This window comes from Peromyscus eremicus, chromosome 6 (genome assembly GCF_949786415.1).
Source record: "Peromyscus eremicus chromosome 6, PerEre_H2_v1, whole genome shotgun sequence".
NCBI lineage: Eukaryota > Metazoa > Chordata > Mammalia > Rodentia > Cricetidae > Peromyscus > Peromyscus eremicus.
Window position 1 is genome coordinate 14,373,896 of NC_081421.1, and position 19,776 is coordinate 14,393,671.

Here is a 19,776-nt window from a genome sequence, read left to right on the forward strand (position 1 = left end):
ACTGTGAATTCTAAACCTCGTTTGGGCAATAGTTAATGATTCTATCCATTTTGAAGGTGCAGCCATCTGGATATGAGCAAGGATGTGGAGGTGAAGGAAGTTAAGAAGCCTTATAAATAAAATGTGGGTCACACAGAGACCATTGGTCTCAGCAAATGTAAATGTGAAGAGTAAAGAAATGTCTATCTAATATGAGACCTGATACCAAGAACTAATAACCCAGACTCTTACCTGTTTTGTACAATAAAAATGCATGCCAGCATTAATATTGTTAATAAATTACAGGCAATGTGTCCAAAGCATTGTAGCTAGAACATGGAAGAAGTCTCTAATCCTAGGTTGAACACTAAGGTCTATGTATTTAACTCCAATGTTGGCTTTTCATTTTATAAATTAACATTCCATACTAAATTTTTCAGTATACTGTGGTGACTTCTCTGTTCATGCTGTTTATTATGCCTAAGACATCTTGTGTACTGCACTGTGAGAACAAAGTCGGCAAACCCTTGCAAGGGAGGTTACTTAGAAACAGGGCATGTAGCCTTATGAAGGACATTTGATGTGTCAACATGATCTCAACCAGAAGAGCCGAGATGGCTTTTATTTCTCTATGAGAAAGCAACACAGGCTCAGGAGGCCTCTACTCTGCTGTATTACACACTCAAGAAGAAATAAAATTAAGCATCACATAACACAAATGCCAACAATCAACACATAAAGTAAGCAAAATGCCTGTATCTTTGACTGAAAACAAGCAGAATATCACATTTAGTTAAGCTGCAGCATGTTCAGCATTTTAATGGTACAAGAAAGGTGAGCTGGAATTTTTATATGGCCTGTTCTGCTTTACTTTTTCAGTTGAGTGGTGCTTCCCAGGAACATTAGATAGGGAGCTTCTCCATGCACTGCCTTGGGGACCCTCAATCAGTAAATAAAGGACAGAAGCCAGGGGTTAGAGCTCTGCCTGGTTAATACACTATGGCGTCAATTCCTAGCATATTGCCACAGCTGGTCAACCCTAGGCTGCCAGAAGGTAAAAGTTTCAAGAGAATAAAGCAAAGGTGATTTGTAAGATATGGCATGAAACTGTCAGACATTTTTCAGAAGAGTATTCTAACATTTTTTTTTCTGATCTTCGAACACTACAGATTTGACAACATGTCATCTCAGCTCCTTCGTTTTTTTCTGAATTTTTTTCATGTCACCTACTGTTCTGACTATTAAATCATAGCAACCAGTATGCATCTTAGTCCCTTGTCAGAGATCTCAAGCCTGGAAAATATGAGTGAACTGTAGATTCAGTGAACTCATATCATCAATGTTTATATTTCCTTGAAAGTGGAGTTACTCATTCTCTCAAATGTGTTGGGGTCTTACCTTCAACTCTGGGGGGAGGGGGACCAAGGGCAACAGCAAAAGCCTGTATTGTTTTGGGTGTCCCTCAGGCTCTCCTTACCAACAGCCCTAAAGGTGGGGTTCCTATGCCTGACACAGGGGCTTTTAGTAGTCTATGACTCTTAAGTGGTATAATTTCATTTAAATTATTTAAACAAGACCTGTACACTGACAACAGTTAATTTTCCAACATGGATGGGGAACATCTCACAGGACCCCTCCCCTAGATGAAGAGCTACAGACAATGAATGGCTGCTGAGACATGTACCAGGTCCTTATAGGTTATCTGATGCAGAGGGCTCATCCCTAAATACATACACCTATGAGCAACACTAAATGGATCCAGTGGGTTATATTCAAACATCTGTGTGCCAAAAATATTGAAAGAAGAAGTTGTGTGTTTGAGAATGAGTTAGGGGAGCACAGGAGGAGTTAGGGAAAGAAGGGTTGGGGTAAATACAATATTCAAGAATAAAATTCTAAAAAAAAACATATAAATAAATATTTGTGGAAATGATTTGGGCACATGGTATAGTCATCAAGGTCATGACTGTCAATGGCTTGAAAATATTCTAGTGAACTCTTTTAAGTTCAATTTTTGTTACCCAGATAAAAAACATGACCAGAAGCAACTTGAGGAAGGAAAGGGTTTATTTGGCTTACACTTTCAGATGACTATTGCTGAGGGAAGTCAGGGCAGAAATTCAAAGCAGGAACCTGGAGGCAGGAACAGAAGCCGAGGCCACAGGGGAATGCTGCTTAGTGGCTTGCTCCTTACATCTTGCTCATTCTGCTTTCTTATACCAGGACCACCTGCCTAGGAGTGGCACTGTCTAAGTTTGGGCTGGACCCTCCCACATCGACCAACAATTGAGACAATTCCTCACAGATATGGCCACAGGGCAATTTAATCTGAGCAGATCCCCAATTGACATTCCCTCAGATGACTCTGGACTATCCATATCAAGTTGACTATTGAGCTTACTAGCACAGATGTTCAACATGATGTCTACTTGCTGTCTGTGGGTACAGGAGTGAGTGATGCTCAGAGTCTTCATTGGGGATTTTGCTACCAGTGACTCTAGTGGAAATTATTATTAAATTATTGTGTGCACTGCGGAGTAGGAGTAAAATGAACAATTTAACATATAGCACATGATTACACCTCACAGGAAGACTTTTATATTTGCTCTTTGTGATGGTCTGTTTTTGTCAACTTGACATAATCCAGAATAACCTGTGAAGGGAATTTCAATGAGTAACTACCTGGATTAGGTTGGCTTGTAAGGTATTTTCTTAATTGGGCTAACTGAAATGGAAAGATCCACCCACAATGTCTGTTGGCAACACCGTTTCACAGGCTCAGCCCTAGACTGAAGAGAGAGGAGAGAGCAAACTGAGTGCTCCCATGCATCATGTATTCACACATTGCCCTCTGCCCTGGACTGTGGATGTGTTGTGACCAACAGCTCAGACTTCCTGCCACCTTGACCTCTTCACAATGAGGGGTTGTAACCTAAAATTAAGAAACAAACCAACTCTTTCCCACTACATTGTTTCTTTCAGGATATTTTAGCACAGCCACAAGAATAAAAACTCAGACACCATTACACCATTTAACAGAAGGTCAAGAATGATGATACAATCCACCCAGATGATGGAGAAACCAGAATGCAAACAAACACAATTTGAATTAAAAAAAAATTCACCCCTTCCCTGTGCTGGCTGTGATATGGCTGGTTATCTACCAGATGACTTGGGTATGAATATTTTATCTGAATACCCCTTTCCCGAACTTTAAAGTCTTCGAATATCCTGAGCTCTGAGGCCATGCTTCATTTTGACATGGTCATTCACTGGCTATGTGTCACTCAGCAAGGACTAAATGCTTTAAACTTGATTGTGGATAATAGAGATGGTAACAAAAATCCTGTGCAGAAAAGGCTAACCTCTATAAAACTTTGCACTTATTGTCACAAGTAGCTATAAAAAGAAACAACATCCCTTTACCTACCCAATATCCCCTCAATTGCTGCCCAGCCCATTGATTTTTCTAATCCCTGGGAGTCCTTAGAGGGAAGGGCATTCTGGCCCACGTGGTAAGGTCTTTTTCCGCCATGCCTCTTGGTTTGGAGTACTTCAAAGTCAGACACCCCTGCTAGGACCCTCTGTGTGCTGTGCCCCGCCCGTCAGAGATTACCCCAAACTGCACTTCCGAATCCTATTTCCCTCCCACACGCCAGCCAGAATGACTACCATCATTGGACTCCCTTCAGGTACAGCAAATTTTATGAAGACAGATGCCTTGAGGGGCTATGTTCCTCCCTCTAGTTTCTGCTCCCTGCCACTTTGTTTCCACAAACTGTATTTGTGTTTGTGAGTGTCTGGGGTTGGCCACATCCTTCCAGCTCTAATAAGTGAAGACAGCTGGGGCTGGCCTAGCTTAGCAATAAAACCCTGGTTCTGAAATCCAGGTCCCTACCAGTTTCCACCGAGTTCAGTCCCTCTTCTCCAGGGACCTTGGCTGATTTGCACAGCCAGTTTCTGTTGGTTTTACGGGAGGATGCTCACACCTAGAGTCTGAGGGCTGTAAAGGATACAGAACACGGACGTGACAAACAGGTCTCAGATTAATTTGGATTAAGTATGTGGCTGACACACCGAATTCTGTTCCTCACTCCCTGGGGTTTTGAAGCTTTGATACAATGTAACAAGGTAATTCATACACACCAAAAATAGAAGGGATAATATTTTTTTCCCCCAAAAGGTTGGAAGTGAAGGCCGGAGCAAGAAAAGGGAAGGTAGCATTCAATTAAAAGTGAGTGGCACTGTCCTTGGAATATGTCGTTAACTGTAATCCCAAAGTCCTCCACTGGCTTTTGAGTGGGGCTTTTAAACAGTATGCTGACTGCATGGAACTGAGCATATTCAACAAGAATTTCAGCACGCTGTATTAATATAAGAAATTTCACAGAAAAAGAACCCATTCAAAATCTTACAATATTCCATAATGATACTTGTGTATCTATAGCACCTGTAAAACATATACATACCTTCATACGCTAATGTATGCACATGTGGCTATATACATATATCATTTCAGTTATCCGAGGTCACAGCAAACCTGCCTTGAACATTTCAACCAATATTTTTTCTTAAATGAATCAACATAATTAAAGCATTGGACATAAGGCAGTCATTCTCAGGAAAAAAATTGTATACAAGGCAATCATCCCATAATTAATTCATTATCTTTGGAAAACTCAAACGTTTAGTCAGACATTTGCTTAATAAATACTTAAACAATTCTAACTCCATCAGTCAAGGCATACAGATTCTTTAGAAAGTTTAGTTGTTTTCATTTTAATTTCAAGTGTTCTGTGTGTGTGAACTATCTACTAAGCAAAACAAGGCAGTGTAGATAATATCATCTGTAAAACTCGGACATTCTGTTGCTACATGCCAAACAATTTATGTCATTGCTACTTTCAAAAACTGAAGGCTAGAGAATACTGTTTTTTATTAGGTGTATTTCTGTGGGAGTTTATCAAGGCAGACTATCATGGACACTCTGGGGATCAGCAAATACACTTAATAATGACGACATTTAGAAAACTATAAGAGAGAAATAGAAATCTGGACCTTTTTCATCTCCAGAATCTTCTAGAACTATCTAGATGCTTCAAATTCCTCCTTACTCAGTGTGTAGGAGTAGAAGGTCACACCCATAGGTGCTCAGGTAGCTTTCACGGCAAGGAAATTTTTCTGCACAGAAGCTGCCCCTCAGTGGTGATACGGGAAATCTCTTGCCATTTTACACTGAAATCTCACTAGCTATACTCAATGTATTTAGGAACTATTCCAAGCATTAGTAAATTTCAATAAATGTGATCCAGTTACAAATTAAACTACATTCATGCTCCTGAGGATCTGACTCACAATGGAGCAAACTAGTCAGGACGCACCTGCATCAGCAGCTGTGACAACCAGGATGAAGTGATCCCTTGCTTCTCGGTCCAGACTCTGGGTCACCCGAAGCTCCCCACTGGCCGTGAGGGCAAAAGCATTGTCTTCATTTCCACCAAGCAGAACATAGGAGAGCTGGCTATTAGGCCCTTGATCATCATCTCTTGCCACCACCTACAGGGGCGAATAGTCACACGGTTGTAATGTGCCACCTAACGTGAGACAAATGAGTCATCACAAGACAACGGGAAGGGCGTGGGGAGCGAGACAGTGCTACAAGGCTGTAGTTTCAAATTTCTAAATTGAGGGCTCGAGAGACAGCTCAGTGGCCGAGAGAGCTTTTGCTGCTCTTGCAAAGGGTCCAGGTTCAGTTCCCAGCACCCACGTGGTGGCTCACAACCATCAGTAACTCCAGTACTAGGGGATCTGATGCCCTCTTCTGGCCTCCTTGAGCACTAGGCATACATGTGGCATACACGTAACATGCACATACATGCCTGAGGGCTAAACACTCACACATATAAAGTAAAATTAAATCTAAAGATTTTGTAATTAAAGTAGTAAATAATAGTAACGTATTATTACACATATTTGCATAAAGCCAACACATAGGGTTCGAAGAAGGCTTCCCATAAATGTACAGTATGGTTTTTCTTTTTTGTAAAGAAGGAAGGTAGAACAATATTTTTAATGAACTTTTCCAAATTTTGATATCATCTTATGTATGAATATTATTCTCATCGTAAAACAAAATTGAAAAATCCTCCTCAAATGAACAAATGGGTACAAAGTGAGTATACACAAAGGAAATTACTAAATCTCGGGGACAATGTTCGTAAGCATTGATTTTCAAGGTTTTCTATATCTGCATCTATCTCCCCCTGGCAGTGAGAGGGAGGAAGGGGTCTTGAACGTAGTTCAAGAAGTCTTTTGGTTTGATGTCTTAGGGCAGGATAAGCCCTGTTGTGTTTAAACATACTGACCTGAAGAATGGTTCTGGGCAGGGTCCCTAAATTTTCAGGGACATTCACGGAATACGGAGACAGCTCAAATACAGGGACGAAATCATTCATGTCAAGTAAAGTGATGGTGACAGTGCAAACATCCGTTCTGGGGCTACTGCCCCGATCCGAAGCCTGAACAGTTAAAGTGTAAGCAGGGGTTGTCTCCCGATCCAAAGACTTAGCCACTGTGATGGTGCCTGTCACAGAGTCCATCCTGAACTCCTGCTGTGTGTTTCCAGCCAGGATGCCATAGCGAACCTGCCCATTGGTGCCTTCGTCACTGTCTGTTGCTGACACTTGGATTATATCTGTACCGGTGAGGGTGTTCTCCTTAATCTGCACTCTGTACACAGCCTGAGCAAAAACTGGGTTGTTATCATTGATGTCCAGGACCATAACCACAACCTCTGTAGAGGAGGACAGGGGTGGTTGTCCTTTGTCTGTGGCCACCACTGTCAGGCTGTAATTGGAAACTTCCTCTCTGTCCAGCTCTCCAGTGAGATGCACCTCACCGTCGATGGTCCCAATGCTGAACTTGTTTGCCGAAGGGTTCAGTAGAGTGTACTCAATGTAGCTGTTGGGGCCACTGTCTGGGTCTGTCGCTTGAGCCTTGAAGACAACAGTATCAATAGGTGTGTTTTCTGGAACATAAGTCAACTTGGGGGAAAGAAACGTGGGTGGATTATCATTGACATCTAACAAGATGATGGAGACTTGGGCTGTGCTTGTGAACCTGGAGGCAGGAGGCTGGGGGGAGTCATGGACCTGAATGACCAGGTTGTAGAAGGACTGGCTTTCACGGTCCAAAGTCTTGAGGGTTTTGAGGACCCCGTGCTTATCCACTGCAAACTGCCCAAGGCTGTCACCTGAAGCAATGCTGTAGGACAGCTCAGAGTTGACACCTAGAAGTGATAGAGGAAAAGTTAAGCTTATTAAACAGGTGCTGGTTGTAGTCCAAGCCACACCAAATGGTCTGACACATACTAGAGCATTTCTGACCCATTACCTACTATAATGACTTCCTGAGTGATTCCACATGAATCACTCAAAGTGATTGTGAATGCTTTACCTATAGCTAAATACCCTTAGTAAATACTGCTGCACACATGACTCTTCTCCATTGAGCTTTTGATCTGAAAGGCATTTACAATCTGGTGTACAAATGATCTATACAGGGTGTGTTACTTAGAGCAATGTTGAAATGTTAAATTACCGAAGTGAAGAGGAAGAAAACATTCCAGAGAGCAGATATTTTTCTAAACTTTTCTTGGTTTCTATCACATAACTCCCTGGGGCCCAACACTACAAATGTCACTCTCTATATTATTAGCTAAACATTTATAACTTCAGTAATTTATTGAGGCCGACACCAGTTTTCAGAGAAGGGTAATAAAATGTTCTGATGTTGGATATTAGTCATGGATGCTTAAAGTCTCCTTTTACATTTCTTGTCAGAACTAATAAATACTTTTTAATTCCTATTAAGCATCTGGCCAAGCAACATCCTTTAAGGAAATAGCCCCTCTCAAGGTTTATGTACATTCAAACGTTTGAAAAAGTATCCCTTAAAGGAACTGTTAGCAATAAAGTTATACATGAAAGTCTTCAGGTAGAAAGGTTCATGCTGTCCCTGGCACATGCTTAGATTATACACACACACACACACACACACACACACACACACACACACACACACACATATATATATATAACTTTTTAACTTAAAAACTATATACTCACTTTTAAAAGTTGCAGAAATAATTATGGCAAAGATACTGAGGAAAGCATATCTGCCATCATGTTTTAATAAGTTATTGAAGGGTAGACTCTACATAAGCAACAAAAACCAAGACAGGCTGGATTTTCTGCCTCAGAGCAGTATTGTCCCAACTAGCTCACAATGCCACCTGGGCTCTCCCATCTCATCTGAAGGAAATTCAACTGTTTAACGTTCTGAGTCCTACCTACCAGGAACAATGTCTGCTCTTTGCCAAGAGCCTCCCAGAAGAGTTTACTAACTTGTTGTGAAAGCTATTCCTCAGCGATCTGCCAACACTTGAGTACATTTGCTTTTCACTTCTTTTCAATCTCGTGTTCCCTTTCAGGCAGATTACCCAAGTCATGGAATTTCCTCCTCCAATGTGGTCCTGTTTCTCTGTCTCTATGACCTGAAGATCTCTCTCTAGCATCTTTCCTCACATGCCAAAAATAAGGAAACACATTTAGAAGACAAATCTGGGCATGGAGGGACTGATCTAGAATTTCTTGTGTGAGCTTTGATGCACAGATCTCTGGAGACACAGACTGTGCCATGTGGTCATTCATCTGTGCAGCTTACAGCAGACTCTTCCCAGATGAATGGAGCAGAGGTTATAAGCTTAGGAGCCTGAACACCAGGAAAAAATACAAACAGTTCAGGGGCCACATATCTATCCACCTGCAGGGAAGAAAGGATGGGAAATCCAGAGCAGACAAGGTCAGCTGAATGCTTCCACCTACTCTGCTATAAAGTGTGATTGAATATGTCAGGGGTGCTTTTTACATAAAGTGTAGTTTTATAAGTATATTTTCTGAGTCTCCTAACACAAAGGTCAGAAGCAAATGTGGAATCCTTGTTCTTGAGATCCACAGTCACCAAAACACAGAAGTCAAAGCAATACCAAAAAACCTCCATGAAAAACTTAGTTCTGTGCAGACATACAAAATGGTTCACGGTCAAGATCAATGGAAATTAGGAACAATAATAACATTCTACACAACTTCAGTGGTGACCAATGGGAGCTGCACAACTCAGTGGGACTGGTAGCCAGTACAGCAAAGATCTGAGAATCCTTGTTCATCATGGGTGTTCATTCAAGTAAGTGTTAAACTGTGGAGAAGAAAGAGCAAGCCACAGGCTCATGGCCCCACAGAGAGCAGAAAGGGCCCTTTCACGAAGGGAAAGGATGACAGGAAGGATCAGCTATGGAACTAATAAATGTGAACCTTTAACTATCACTGAGAATAAAAACATTTATGTTTACTTTATAATCACAAATAAATTAAGGATTGCCATTTAAAATAAACCACATATAACTATGATCTTTGAAACAAAATGTAACTGTTATTACACTAAATAGCGTGAGGCGAGAAATAGGTCTTATCTCAGAACTGGAATCAGAACTGGATAGTGGAAAATAGGGAGCTGCACTTTAAGAAGGGATGTTTCTCTTCCAAGAGTCTAATTCATCAGGTAACCTTTGTTAGCATTTAGGCATCTGTACTGGCTTGCCCTTGGGGTCCTAATAGAATAGTTTCTCAGCTGCAGCCACTAAGAGCATCCCGTGTGCATTCACTACTTTCCCTTATAAAAGGCGGGCCTTGACCACCTCCCATCTCTTTCTCTTCCTTCACTCTCATCCATAGAGACCAGTCTCTGGCCCCTTCTCTGCTCTTCTCTCCCCTCCCCTCAATAAACCTCTCATGGGGGCCTTGTTGTATGGTGTGACTCCTTCCCACCGTTTTTAAAATACAACAACCTTGGCAATGCACATGGCCCCAAAGGGACTCAGAACCTCTCAACACTGGCCCTGTCTGGAAAACATCAAAGATCTCATCATTCCCCTGCTCTTTGCAACAAGTGTCTGAACAGTAAGATGATAAATATATACTTAATTTTGAGTAATACGTTAACATTTTTATTTAGGGGCTTTTACAATCCAGCAGATAACTATACTGAATATGGGCTGTTTTTCCAACCATTCAAGTTCAACTTGCTGGAAGTCATGTGGTTCCATGAATATTCTTGGGATTGGTTGGTGTGAGTGTTGTGCAGCCGCTAAAGGTGTGTACATGTGTCTGTGTTTGGGGAGATGTGCATAGTTATAGATAAGTGTGTGTGCATGTTTGATTGTGAACATATGATATTGGCATTTGCTATATGTTTTATACCCAAGAACTATAGAACATTATATAAATACATATAAGTAATGCAACACATTCTGAAATGATAAAATTAGCTGGATTATGAATGTACACATTTAGCCACAATTTATAGATTTTTGTCCTATGTATGTCAAGGGCTAATATTTGCTTGCCTGTGGCCTGACAAAGATGTACAGTATTGACAGGGCTACCACTCATCTTCAGGGAGCGCTTTTAACAAGGTTATCAGGGACTGGACTATGGAACGGGCATTCTTTCAGTTGTGCACCAAAGATAAATGGACGCAGTCATTCAGAAAAAGTGACAGTGTGTCACTGTTCAAATATCCTGTAACGGCCACAATGCCTCAAGTGGGCATGGTTTCCAGAAGGATACAACAGCAGTAACCTGCATATTGTCATGATGTTTAAGCTATAACTTTTGTTCCACATAATACTTGCTAACTATATCCATAGACACATTGGTATTAATAAAGCTGTGACTTGTGTATTGACATCAATATAAGATTTGCCTTATTGATAAGATTCTGTAACCCAAAGTGTTAAAGTTTGAACTCTGAATACATACACTGACAACACAAAAGGTCAAAGTCCCTCGCCTAGAGCATTCATCTCTGTATAAGACAGCAATGTCCCTGACTGGGAACTGTCTGAACAGAAGCCAAGTTGAACCTGTTAAACTGAGTGTCCCATTTGTAGACACATGGAAGTGTTCACTGTAACTCTGCTGGTGTGCTTACAAACAAAGTCACTCTTATCTTTATCCTCCAAATCCAGAAGGAATGGGAACTGTGTCCTCTATTTTAAGTCAAGGTTCAGGAAATGACTCTGATAAAAGTATTCAGGCTGAACAATGGCTAAAAGCGGTTTGAAACTTTTACAGCTTTAACCAGCACAATTAAATGGGGAAACACCCTTAAAAAGAAAGAAAGAAAAAGATTTGTGACTACACATGCAGGAATCGTTCCAGAAACTTTTTGAAAAATTCATACACCGGTGCCTTTTAATCTTGTTCGCATTCCTTTACATTTAATTTTGAGGGTAAATGAAATTTGTTCCAAAGGATAGCTGGGGCTTCAACAGACCCCAGCCCACGTAGGCACCAGGCAGAAAAATATTCAGCATAGAAAGCTGACTCCAGGACTGCAGTTATGACTCCAGCAGTAAACCGCTTGCCCTGCAAGCATACAGACTGTGTTTGATCCCCAGAACTAACATAAAAATGCCAGGCCTGGTGGTACACACTTGTCATTCACATGCTGGGGACCCAGAGACATTTGAAATCCCAGAATCCATGGCCAGACAGACAAGCCAAGTTTCCAGCCAGTGAGAGATTCTGTTTCACAAAACAAGGTGCACATGTCTGCATAATGACACCAGAGACTAAGCTCTGTCCTCCATGCTTGTGAACACATACAGACATGTAACCACATAAACACATGCATACGTGGACATATCCACAAGAAAGATTAACTCAAGAATGTGTGCAGGACATGGCAAATGCTCCATATTCATGTTCTGGAGTGATTACAATAAATGAAAGTGATGTAAGTTTGCAAAGGACTTGAATCCGGATCCTAACACCCATCTCAGGCAGCAGTTCACAATTGTCTGTGGGACCCAATGCCTCCAGCCTCCAGAGACACTTGCACACATGTGCAACATCCACATGCAGACAGACACACACACACACACACACACACACACACACACACACACAGAAATTAAAATAAAATAATCTCTTTTAAAATGCTTAATTTTATTATATACTATAAACTAAACAATCTTTTCCAGTCAATGAAAACACAAATGCTTGCCAAAATATTATTAGACTTTTAATTTAATAATACATAATTTAGTTATTCACTATAAAATATTTTCTTTAAGACTTTTTTCTCTTTTTGCTTTGTATTTTTACTCTTTCAAAGTCTAAGTAATATACAGGCCAAATGGCCGAGCAGAGTAAGCTGCTTCCTGTGAAAACTGATGACCTGAATCCGCACTCAGGACCCATGTAGTAGAAGGAGAAAATACTTCTACAAGTTGCCCTCTGACATACATACACACACACCATGGCACATGCATCCATATACCCAGACACACACAAAGCAAATCAATAAATATAAAAATGAAATTTAAAAGTTTGAGCAATATGTATGTGTATACAGAGATATTTTATCTAACACAAACTCAGAATGAATCTTTGACCACCAGATTACTGATCTAAAATGCTTCTAAAACACTGAAAGCAAAACTCAAGATAAAATTTGTTAAGGATATTAACTTATAATCAATAGTATGATTGTTATGAAAAATTATGCTATAAATTCCTTGATTTTTTAAATCCTCTACAGTTAAGTCAAAACTCAAATTCCTACCGTTAGATACATAGTTATAGAATATCATTCATAAATAAATATGAATAAATAAAACAGTTAATAAGATAATAACACTGGAGTCATTAAAAAATACACTCTACTTTAGTGGAATTTTTAAGGACACCACAGAAATGACATACCATCATCTGCGTCAGTGACGTTAAACACAAGAACAGTAGATCCGAGAGGCAGATTTTCCATTAAGGATGTGCTATAGGAGCTCATGCTGAAGACAGGTGGATTGTCATTGACATCAAGGATGTTGAAGTAGGCTCGGATGGTGCGGAACTGTCCCCCACCATCCTCAGCACGGACCGTAAGTATGTAATACTGCTGCGTTTCATAATCCAGGGCTCGAGTCAAGTTGAAGACACCAGTAACTGGGTTCAGGAAAAACACGCCATCCCCATCGTCTTCATCCACGACATATGTGATTTCTCCATTCACACCTGAGTCGTCATCTGTGGCTAAAAGAGCTGCCACCAGAGAACCTGCCAGAATGACAAACCAGGTCTAGAGTTAGTGGAACAAGGGGTACTGAGGTATGTCTAAAAGTAAAGACTGACCAAGAAAGTGTTTTTATAGTCAAGGATTTTAAATAGATGGCTTTTGTAAAACAAGGAGCTTGGTATTCTGCTGACTTCTAGACTGACACACCCATCCCCTTAAACCACAATCCAAGGACCACGGCAAGCACCCCATGAAGCTCAGGCTGTAGTGCAAGGGTTATCAGAGAAGTAATCTTACTTCTGACACTGTTTCCACCCAGTGCTACCAAGCAATACACTTATCCATAAGTCAATGCATGATCATTGGAGCCCACAGCTAATGTGGGGAACTGGGATTCCAAACAATATCATGTGTGTGTCCTAGAGTTGGCAGCCTGTGATACCAGTGGTCACTACTGTAATTAATATAGAAAAAATGTGCTAAGAAATTAAGGACTGGGCATATCAGCTCAGAAAATGAAGGGGGAATTGTCAGGGAGAGGGATTACCAGGGAGTCACTTCTATCCAATTTTCTGTGTAGCCCCCGCTGTCCTGGAACTCTCTCTCTCTGTAGAACAGACTAGCCTCACACTCAGAGACTGATTCCTGCCTCTGCCTGTGCCTGTGCCTGTGCCTGTGCCTGTGCCTCTGCCTCTGCCTCTGCCTCTGCCTCTGCCTCTGCCCCTGCCTCCTAAATGCTGGCTAAAGGCACGTGCCACCATGCCTGGCTGAATTTTAATTTTTGAAGACAGCAACACATTGTAGTCGAGGCTAGCCTCTAATTCCCAGCTGTCTCCCTGCCTCACTTCCTGAGTATTAGGATTACAGGTGTAGGGCACCACATCCGGCTTCACATTTATCTTCTAAATTAACACTTTGTGGATTCTAATAATTATTGTCTCCATATTACAGAAGAAAATGATGCTTGGGAAATGAGTTAAGTAGCCTGGTTACACAGCTAATGAGGCCTAGAACCCCTACCTACAGTCTCTAACACACTCATTTGGGTTTTATCCATTTTTAAAGTATAAAAATAGAGTGGAGCTGGCTGTTGTGAAAGCTGATGACCTGAGGTATAGGTACATTCAGAAACAGAAATGTCTGTAGTTATTAATCACGAACTTACCTCACCTCATCTGCTCTAACTTATTAGTCATTCTCTTGGGAATTACACACAAGATGTTATGCAGAAGATCACAAAATGTGAAGTATATACTGTCACAGCTGGAAGTAAACATGTGTTAAACACTATTTATTGCTTAAAACAACCAGAAGAGTGGTTCCTGCAAAACGCTTCTCAGGGCATGTCACTTACCAGGGGTTGTATCTTCTGGGATGTCAAAAGAGTACACAGGCCTGGAGAACTTGGGGGTGTGGTCATTCACATCGCTGATGGTGATGTTTATCCTCATGTCAGAGGACTGAAGGCCATCATCTGCTCGAACCAGCAATGAATACTTGGACCTGTGCTCTCTGTCCAGCCTCTTGGTGGCTATGAGATCTCCAGATTCAGGGTCAATTCGGAAGCTGTCGTCAGCTCCACTAATGAGAGCATATGTGACCAGAGCATTTGCACCCTGAGGAAAAAGACCAGGCATGTGAACTGCTGGAGTCAAGAGCGTCGCTTCTTGATGTTTTCAGTGGGCATGAATTTGACAAAGGAAGACCTTGGGGCTTCGACTGCATGTAGCAGTGTACAATTTCAAAAGGTGGGGAAGAGAAATTTAACTAAGGAGGGGAGGATTTGTGCCCTAGAAATTAAAAATCATCAATGAAATAAAAGACCAAAAATTCATCTGATATTGTGCACTGGATGACCTAATACGGCTGCCAGGTCCACACATACCATAGCAATCTACAAGGTCCATATAGGCTCTTTCAGAACCCTCATGGCACTTTTTATAGAAATAGAAAATAACACAGAGGATTGGAGAGATGGCTCAGCATTAAGAGAGATAACTGCTCTTGCAGAGGACCTGGCTTCCATTCCCAGAACCCACACAGAGGCTCACAAATGCCTGTCACTTCAGTAGTTCCAGGAGAGCTGATGCCCTCTTCTGGCTTCCATAGGCTCCTGCATGCATGTAGTGCATATACATTTACACATACACATAAATAAAAATAAACATTAAATAGAAAAGAACACAACTTTAAAATTCACGTCGAAACACAAAGGACCTGAATGAGACAAATCAGTGTTGAAGAAGAAAGCTGGAGACATTACTCCTCCTGACTGCATACTATATTTCAAAGCTACAGTAATAACACTGTATTCCTTCCTAGACAGATTCATAACAGAGCAGAGCAGAAAACTCAGAAATAAATCCATGGGGATGGTCAACTGACCTCTATACAATCAGAAAGAATAAGCAATTCAGCAAACGATGTGGGCAAACCTGATTGTTTACATGGCAAAGAAAAGAGCAGGGCTCAAAAGTCAACAAATATCAGGTGAATTCCTCAACATGAGACCTGAGACTCTAAGTCTCTGAGACCAGATGCAGAGGTCTCTCTTCTTGATGGCATTGGTCCTGGTGATTCTGTCACTGTCACAACACTGAAAATGCAGGTGACAAAACCACGGAGAGGTAAGGGAGGTAACATCAAAGTGAAGGATTTCTACCCTGTGAAGGGATGGACGGTTGTGAGAAGAGCAGATGTTAGCAAACTGTACACGTGACAGAAGGTTCATTCCTGAAATACCCATAGACTGCAAAATATTTGTTTTAATAAAACAAATTACTAAGGATTCATGTAGCCATCTCGCCAAAGAAGTAGGGGACAGCAGCAGGTGTGTAAAAAGTGTGCAATGTCACTAAATGCCGTGGAGATTCAAACAAAACTCCACAGATGTGCCACCTCAGACCTAACAGGGCAGTTACATCGGAGCACCACAAGAGACAAGCAATGCCAAGAAATTGGGGAAATAAGGAGCTCATTGTCTGTCAGGAGGAATGCAATAGAAACAATAGGAAGAGTACACACACACACACACACACACACACACACACACACACAGAGCCTGGAAATGGATTCATCAATTCTACTTTTAGTATTTATGTGAAGGAACCAAAATTAGTATTTCAGAAAGAGGTTGACAATTTCCTCTTCATCACAACACTGTTTTCCACAGTCAAGGTTGGGAGATGACATGAAAAGAGATGTGGTCTATGCTTGCAGGGTTATTAGTTCAGAAAAGAAAATCCTTTCACTCAAAAGAGCTTGAAGATGTGACTCACAGAGGATGGAGGTCACATGACATCCGTTACATGAGCCATCTGAAGTAGTCAAGGAACTGAAGTACAGTGCTGTGTCCTGGGGCTGGGAAGGTAGTGAGGAATTGCCAGTTCCTCCCATTCTTAGAGAGGAAGACACTGGGTGGAGATCCAGTTGACATATACCAATTCCACTGAATGCGTCAGTTTTGGTTCCTAAGCTCCATCAGCCAGACTCAGTTCATGTCCCCCCAGTGCTGTGCTGTAATGGCAATTAAAGGCCAAATGCTAAATGGAGGGACTTTGGAGAATAGAAGGGCAGAGAAGAGTGAGGGGCCCTTCTGGGTTGGTTTCAGGAAGATATAATGCAAAGAGGACAATGGTGTTGAGTATCATAGAGTGCGGGAAATGTCTTGAGTGTAAGCAAATATTCACAGAGAGAGAGTAAACAAGGCAAATAAAGAGCTCGGATCAAATGGTCTTGATAAAAACGTTAGGATATATGTTGGAGAATTTCAAATGTAGCACAGATTAGCTTGAATTCCATAGCCCTGATAACTGATTCTGTTTCATCTGGAAGCATGTGTTGATGGACAGACAGATAGAGATAGAGGGAGCTGGGGATACAGACACGGGTACACTGTAAACACAAGGAGATGGCCTACAGTGGGGAAGTGCTGAGAAGACAGTGAGTAGAATGGTAGCCAAAGAGATTGCTGCTCCTTTACCCAAAAACTGGGTGAAGTAATGTGGTGACCAAGGACAGCCTCACAGAAACGGCAATCTGGCAATCAGAGATTGAGAATGACATGACATCTAAGAAGATCGTGGTAGGAGGTGAGAGTCCCCAAATGAGAGAATTTAAATCAGAGTGCATGAGAAAGAGCAGGACCAAGACTAAGCATCGGCTGCTCAAGAGCAGACAAGGTGTCATGAGCCATGATGGATAAAAGGTGAAGAGGGGCCAGAGAGAAGGGTCAGGTGGATGGCTGCCTAAGGTCGATGCAGAGGCCTGAGAGGAGGGTATCCTAGCAAAGCTCGAATGCAAGGAGACTGTGCAAAGTTAAAGACCATGCCAATTTGTTAGTGGAGGCACTGGCTTCACAGCAGTGAGTGTCTCATAAATACACTGCTGTCCTTGGAAACTAAAAAGCAATTGAAGTTGTAAATTCTAAGCTGTGTGCCTTGTGACGGAAGTGCCAAGTGTACACTGTGCAGGGTGGGGTGTCATCCTCGGAGCTCCTTGTCATAGGCTGAACCCTGCTCTAGCACCTCTGTGTTGCATTGGGCCACACACTGTCCTCTCTCTGCCTAGCCATCTTTGTAGGCATAATTGGAATCACGTGACTACCTGCCAAACAGTGCTGTTTCAAAGATTAAATTGGATAATACCCGTTTTCACAGTTAGAGTGATCCTTGATAGAGGATGTAGGAAAATGCTAGTTAACCATATCCTTCATTTTCTAAGGGAAGTATTTGATGATGTCTACAACTGGAGAGAAGAGTCCCTGTTCTCCTACAGAAAGTAGGTCTGATGCCCTGTTACAACCACTGACTGGAACCCCAAGGTAGTAAGTATGGCTGGAGTTCTTGGTTTTATAAACCTGTTTTGGTTTAAACACAGATCCTGTGAGGAATTTGCTTTTTCTTATTTGTTACTATCCAGAAATTGATTCATTAAAATATTCAAAGAACTCTCACAAGCAATACTAGGAAGCAAATGGTGTCAGGTGGAGATCAAAAGCGGACTGACTGGATTACAGATCCTAAGCTCCTGGACAGCTTTTATGTCAGAGGTTTTGATGTTTTACTGTGTGTGTTTCTGTTTTCCATGCATGTAAAAAGATCATCTTTGACAGCATGAGGCAAAAACACTCTCATTCAAAACTTATGTTCAGTGTCCTTTATAGGCTTTTTTACAATGTGTTTCCAAAGCCAGTCTTAAATTTAATAAGGAAAGTGCCTCCAAATCTCCCATAACTTAATAAGAGAAGGGCTGAGTTTGACACGTTCTCTTTGTGGATTCACCTGTATCTAACATATTCACTGTAGTTTTATGGATGAACAAAAACATTCAAAAAGCATTTTCTGCTGCGGATCTACCCACATTCTGGACTGTTCCATGCCACGAAGAATTTCACCACTCTAGTGGAGCCGTGGCCATGGTTAACAGCTACACTCCATTCTGAACCATCCAAATGATAGACTAGTAAGCTAAGAGAATTTGAAGAAACAGGAACATTTTGAAATCATTATTCAAATGATTCCATACTTAGAAAAGCCCCATCTACAAAATGACTCAGGATAATAAACAATGTTCTTCAAATGGTAATTGTTCTCCTGAAAGGAAGTGAAGACCATGTCCATACAGCAATCTGTTCCCCTTCAGAATCAGCTGGTGCTATTTACTCATGAACAGCTGAAATGTCTAGTGGTTAAAGTGGGGGTTTTGTAAAGTCTGTTTGTTTAACATCTCAGTCCTGTCAAGTGGGGACACACCATTAAAGCACTACCCCTTTGCAGCCAGAGGCAGAGCCCCACGGGAGGATTTCAGGGTAAATGACAACAGCGTGCAGTTGACTTTTCCAACCTGAAGTGTTGTTTTCAAAAACTGAACTTTTGAATGGTCTGAGCTGTTCTTAGCATGCAGACTTGGTAACTGGAGAATGTGGCCTTCTGACACGGATCACTTTACTCAGTGACCTGTGGTTTCTCTAAAACATGAATATCTCCATATCATATATATTGTCTTATTATATGTAACATATTATATATATTATATTATACATATAACATATATCTAATTATATATTATACATGAGTATTTCATAATATATAACAAATATATTAATTAAAGAGAAGTGTATAGATTAAAAACCAATAAGATGATTGAAATTTCCAGCAACATCTACATGCTCAGTGCCTTGAAGATGCCCATTTCTCCTCAGTCGATAACACAGAGTCTTCCTGTGTCACTACAGAGTAGAAGAGGCATCTTGCATTTCAACACTGTTCTGACAAAGCAAAGTGCAGCTAGGGCTTCAGTGGACAGGAAACATTCCAACCAAGAGGTGAGGTGCTGAGAAAGCAAAGCCCATAGACTGAGCGGTTATCAAAAACAACTGACATTAACCCACCACAAAGAACTCGGAGGAGAAGATAAATCTCTGGGTCCTATAGGGAGCTTGTGTGTCTATCCTGCTCTATACAGTCCAAGAAATGCCGGCTCCCCACAAGGGCTGAAATATCCTGGTGCTGTGGGAATCTCCCCTTATTAAGATCAGGATGTATTGAAGGAGGAAAGAATCCCAATGGGCTCCATCTTTTTCAAACAACGAACAGTGAGTTTGAGGCCAGCCTGGTCTACAGAGTGAGTTCCAGGACAGCCAGGACTGGTACACAGAGA

At 41.4% G+C, this 19,776-nt stretch overlaps 1 protein-coding gene across 1 annotated transcript in view; it reads right to left on the reverse strand.

The window, feature by feature from the left end:
- The window catches only part of Fat4 (FAT atypical cadherin 4), a 77,344-nt gene that overhangs the window by 53,608 nt on the left and 3,960 nt on the right, over positions 1-19,776 (reverse strand). The window contains exons 3-6 of the mRNA XM_059265076.1: positions 14,471-14,732; positions 12,807-13,157; positions 6,345-7,267; positions 5,361-5,535 (exon numbers count right to left, since the gene is read on the reverse strand). Coding sequence (XP_059121059.1) covers positions 5,361-5,535; positions 6,345-7,267; positions 12,807-13,157; positions 14,471-14,732 — 1,711 coding nt within the window. The remainder of the gene's footprint in view (positions 1-5,360; positions 5,536-6,344; positions 7,268-12,806; positions 13,158-14,470; positions 14,733-19,776) is intronic.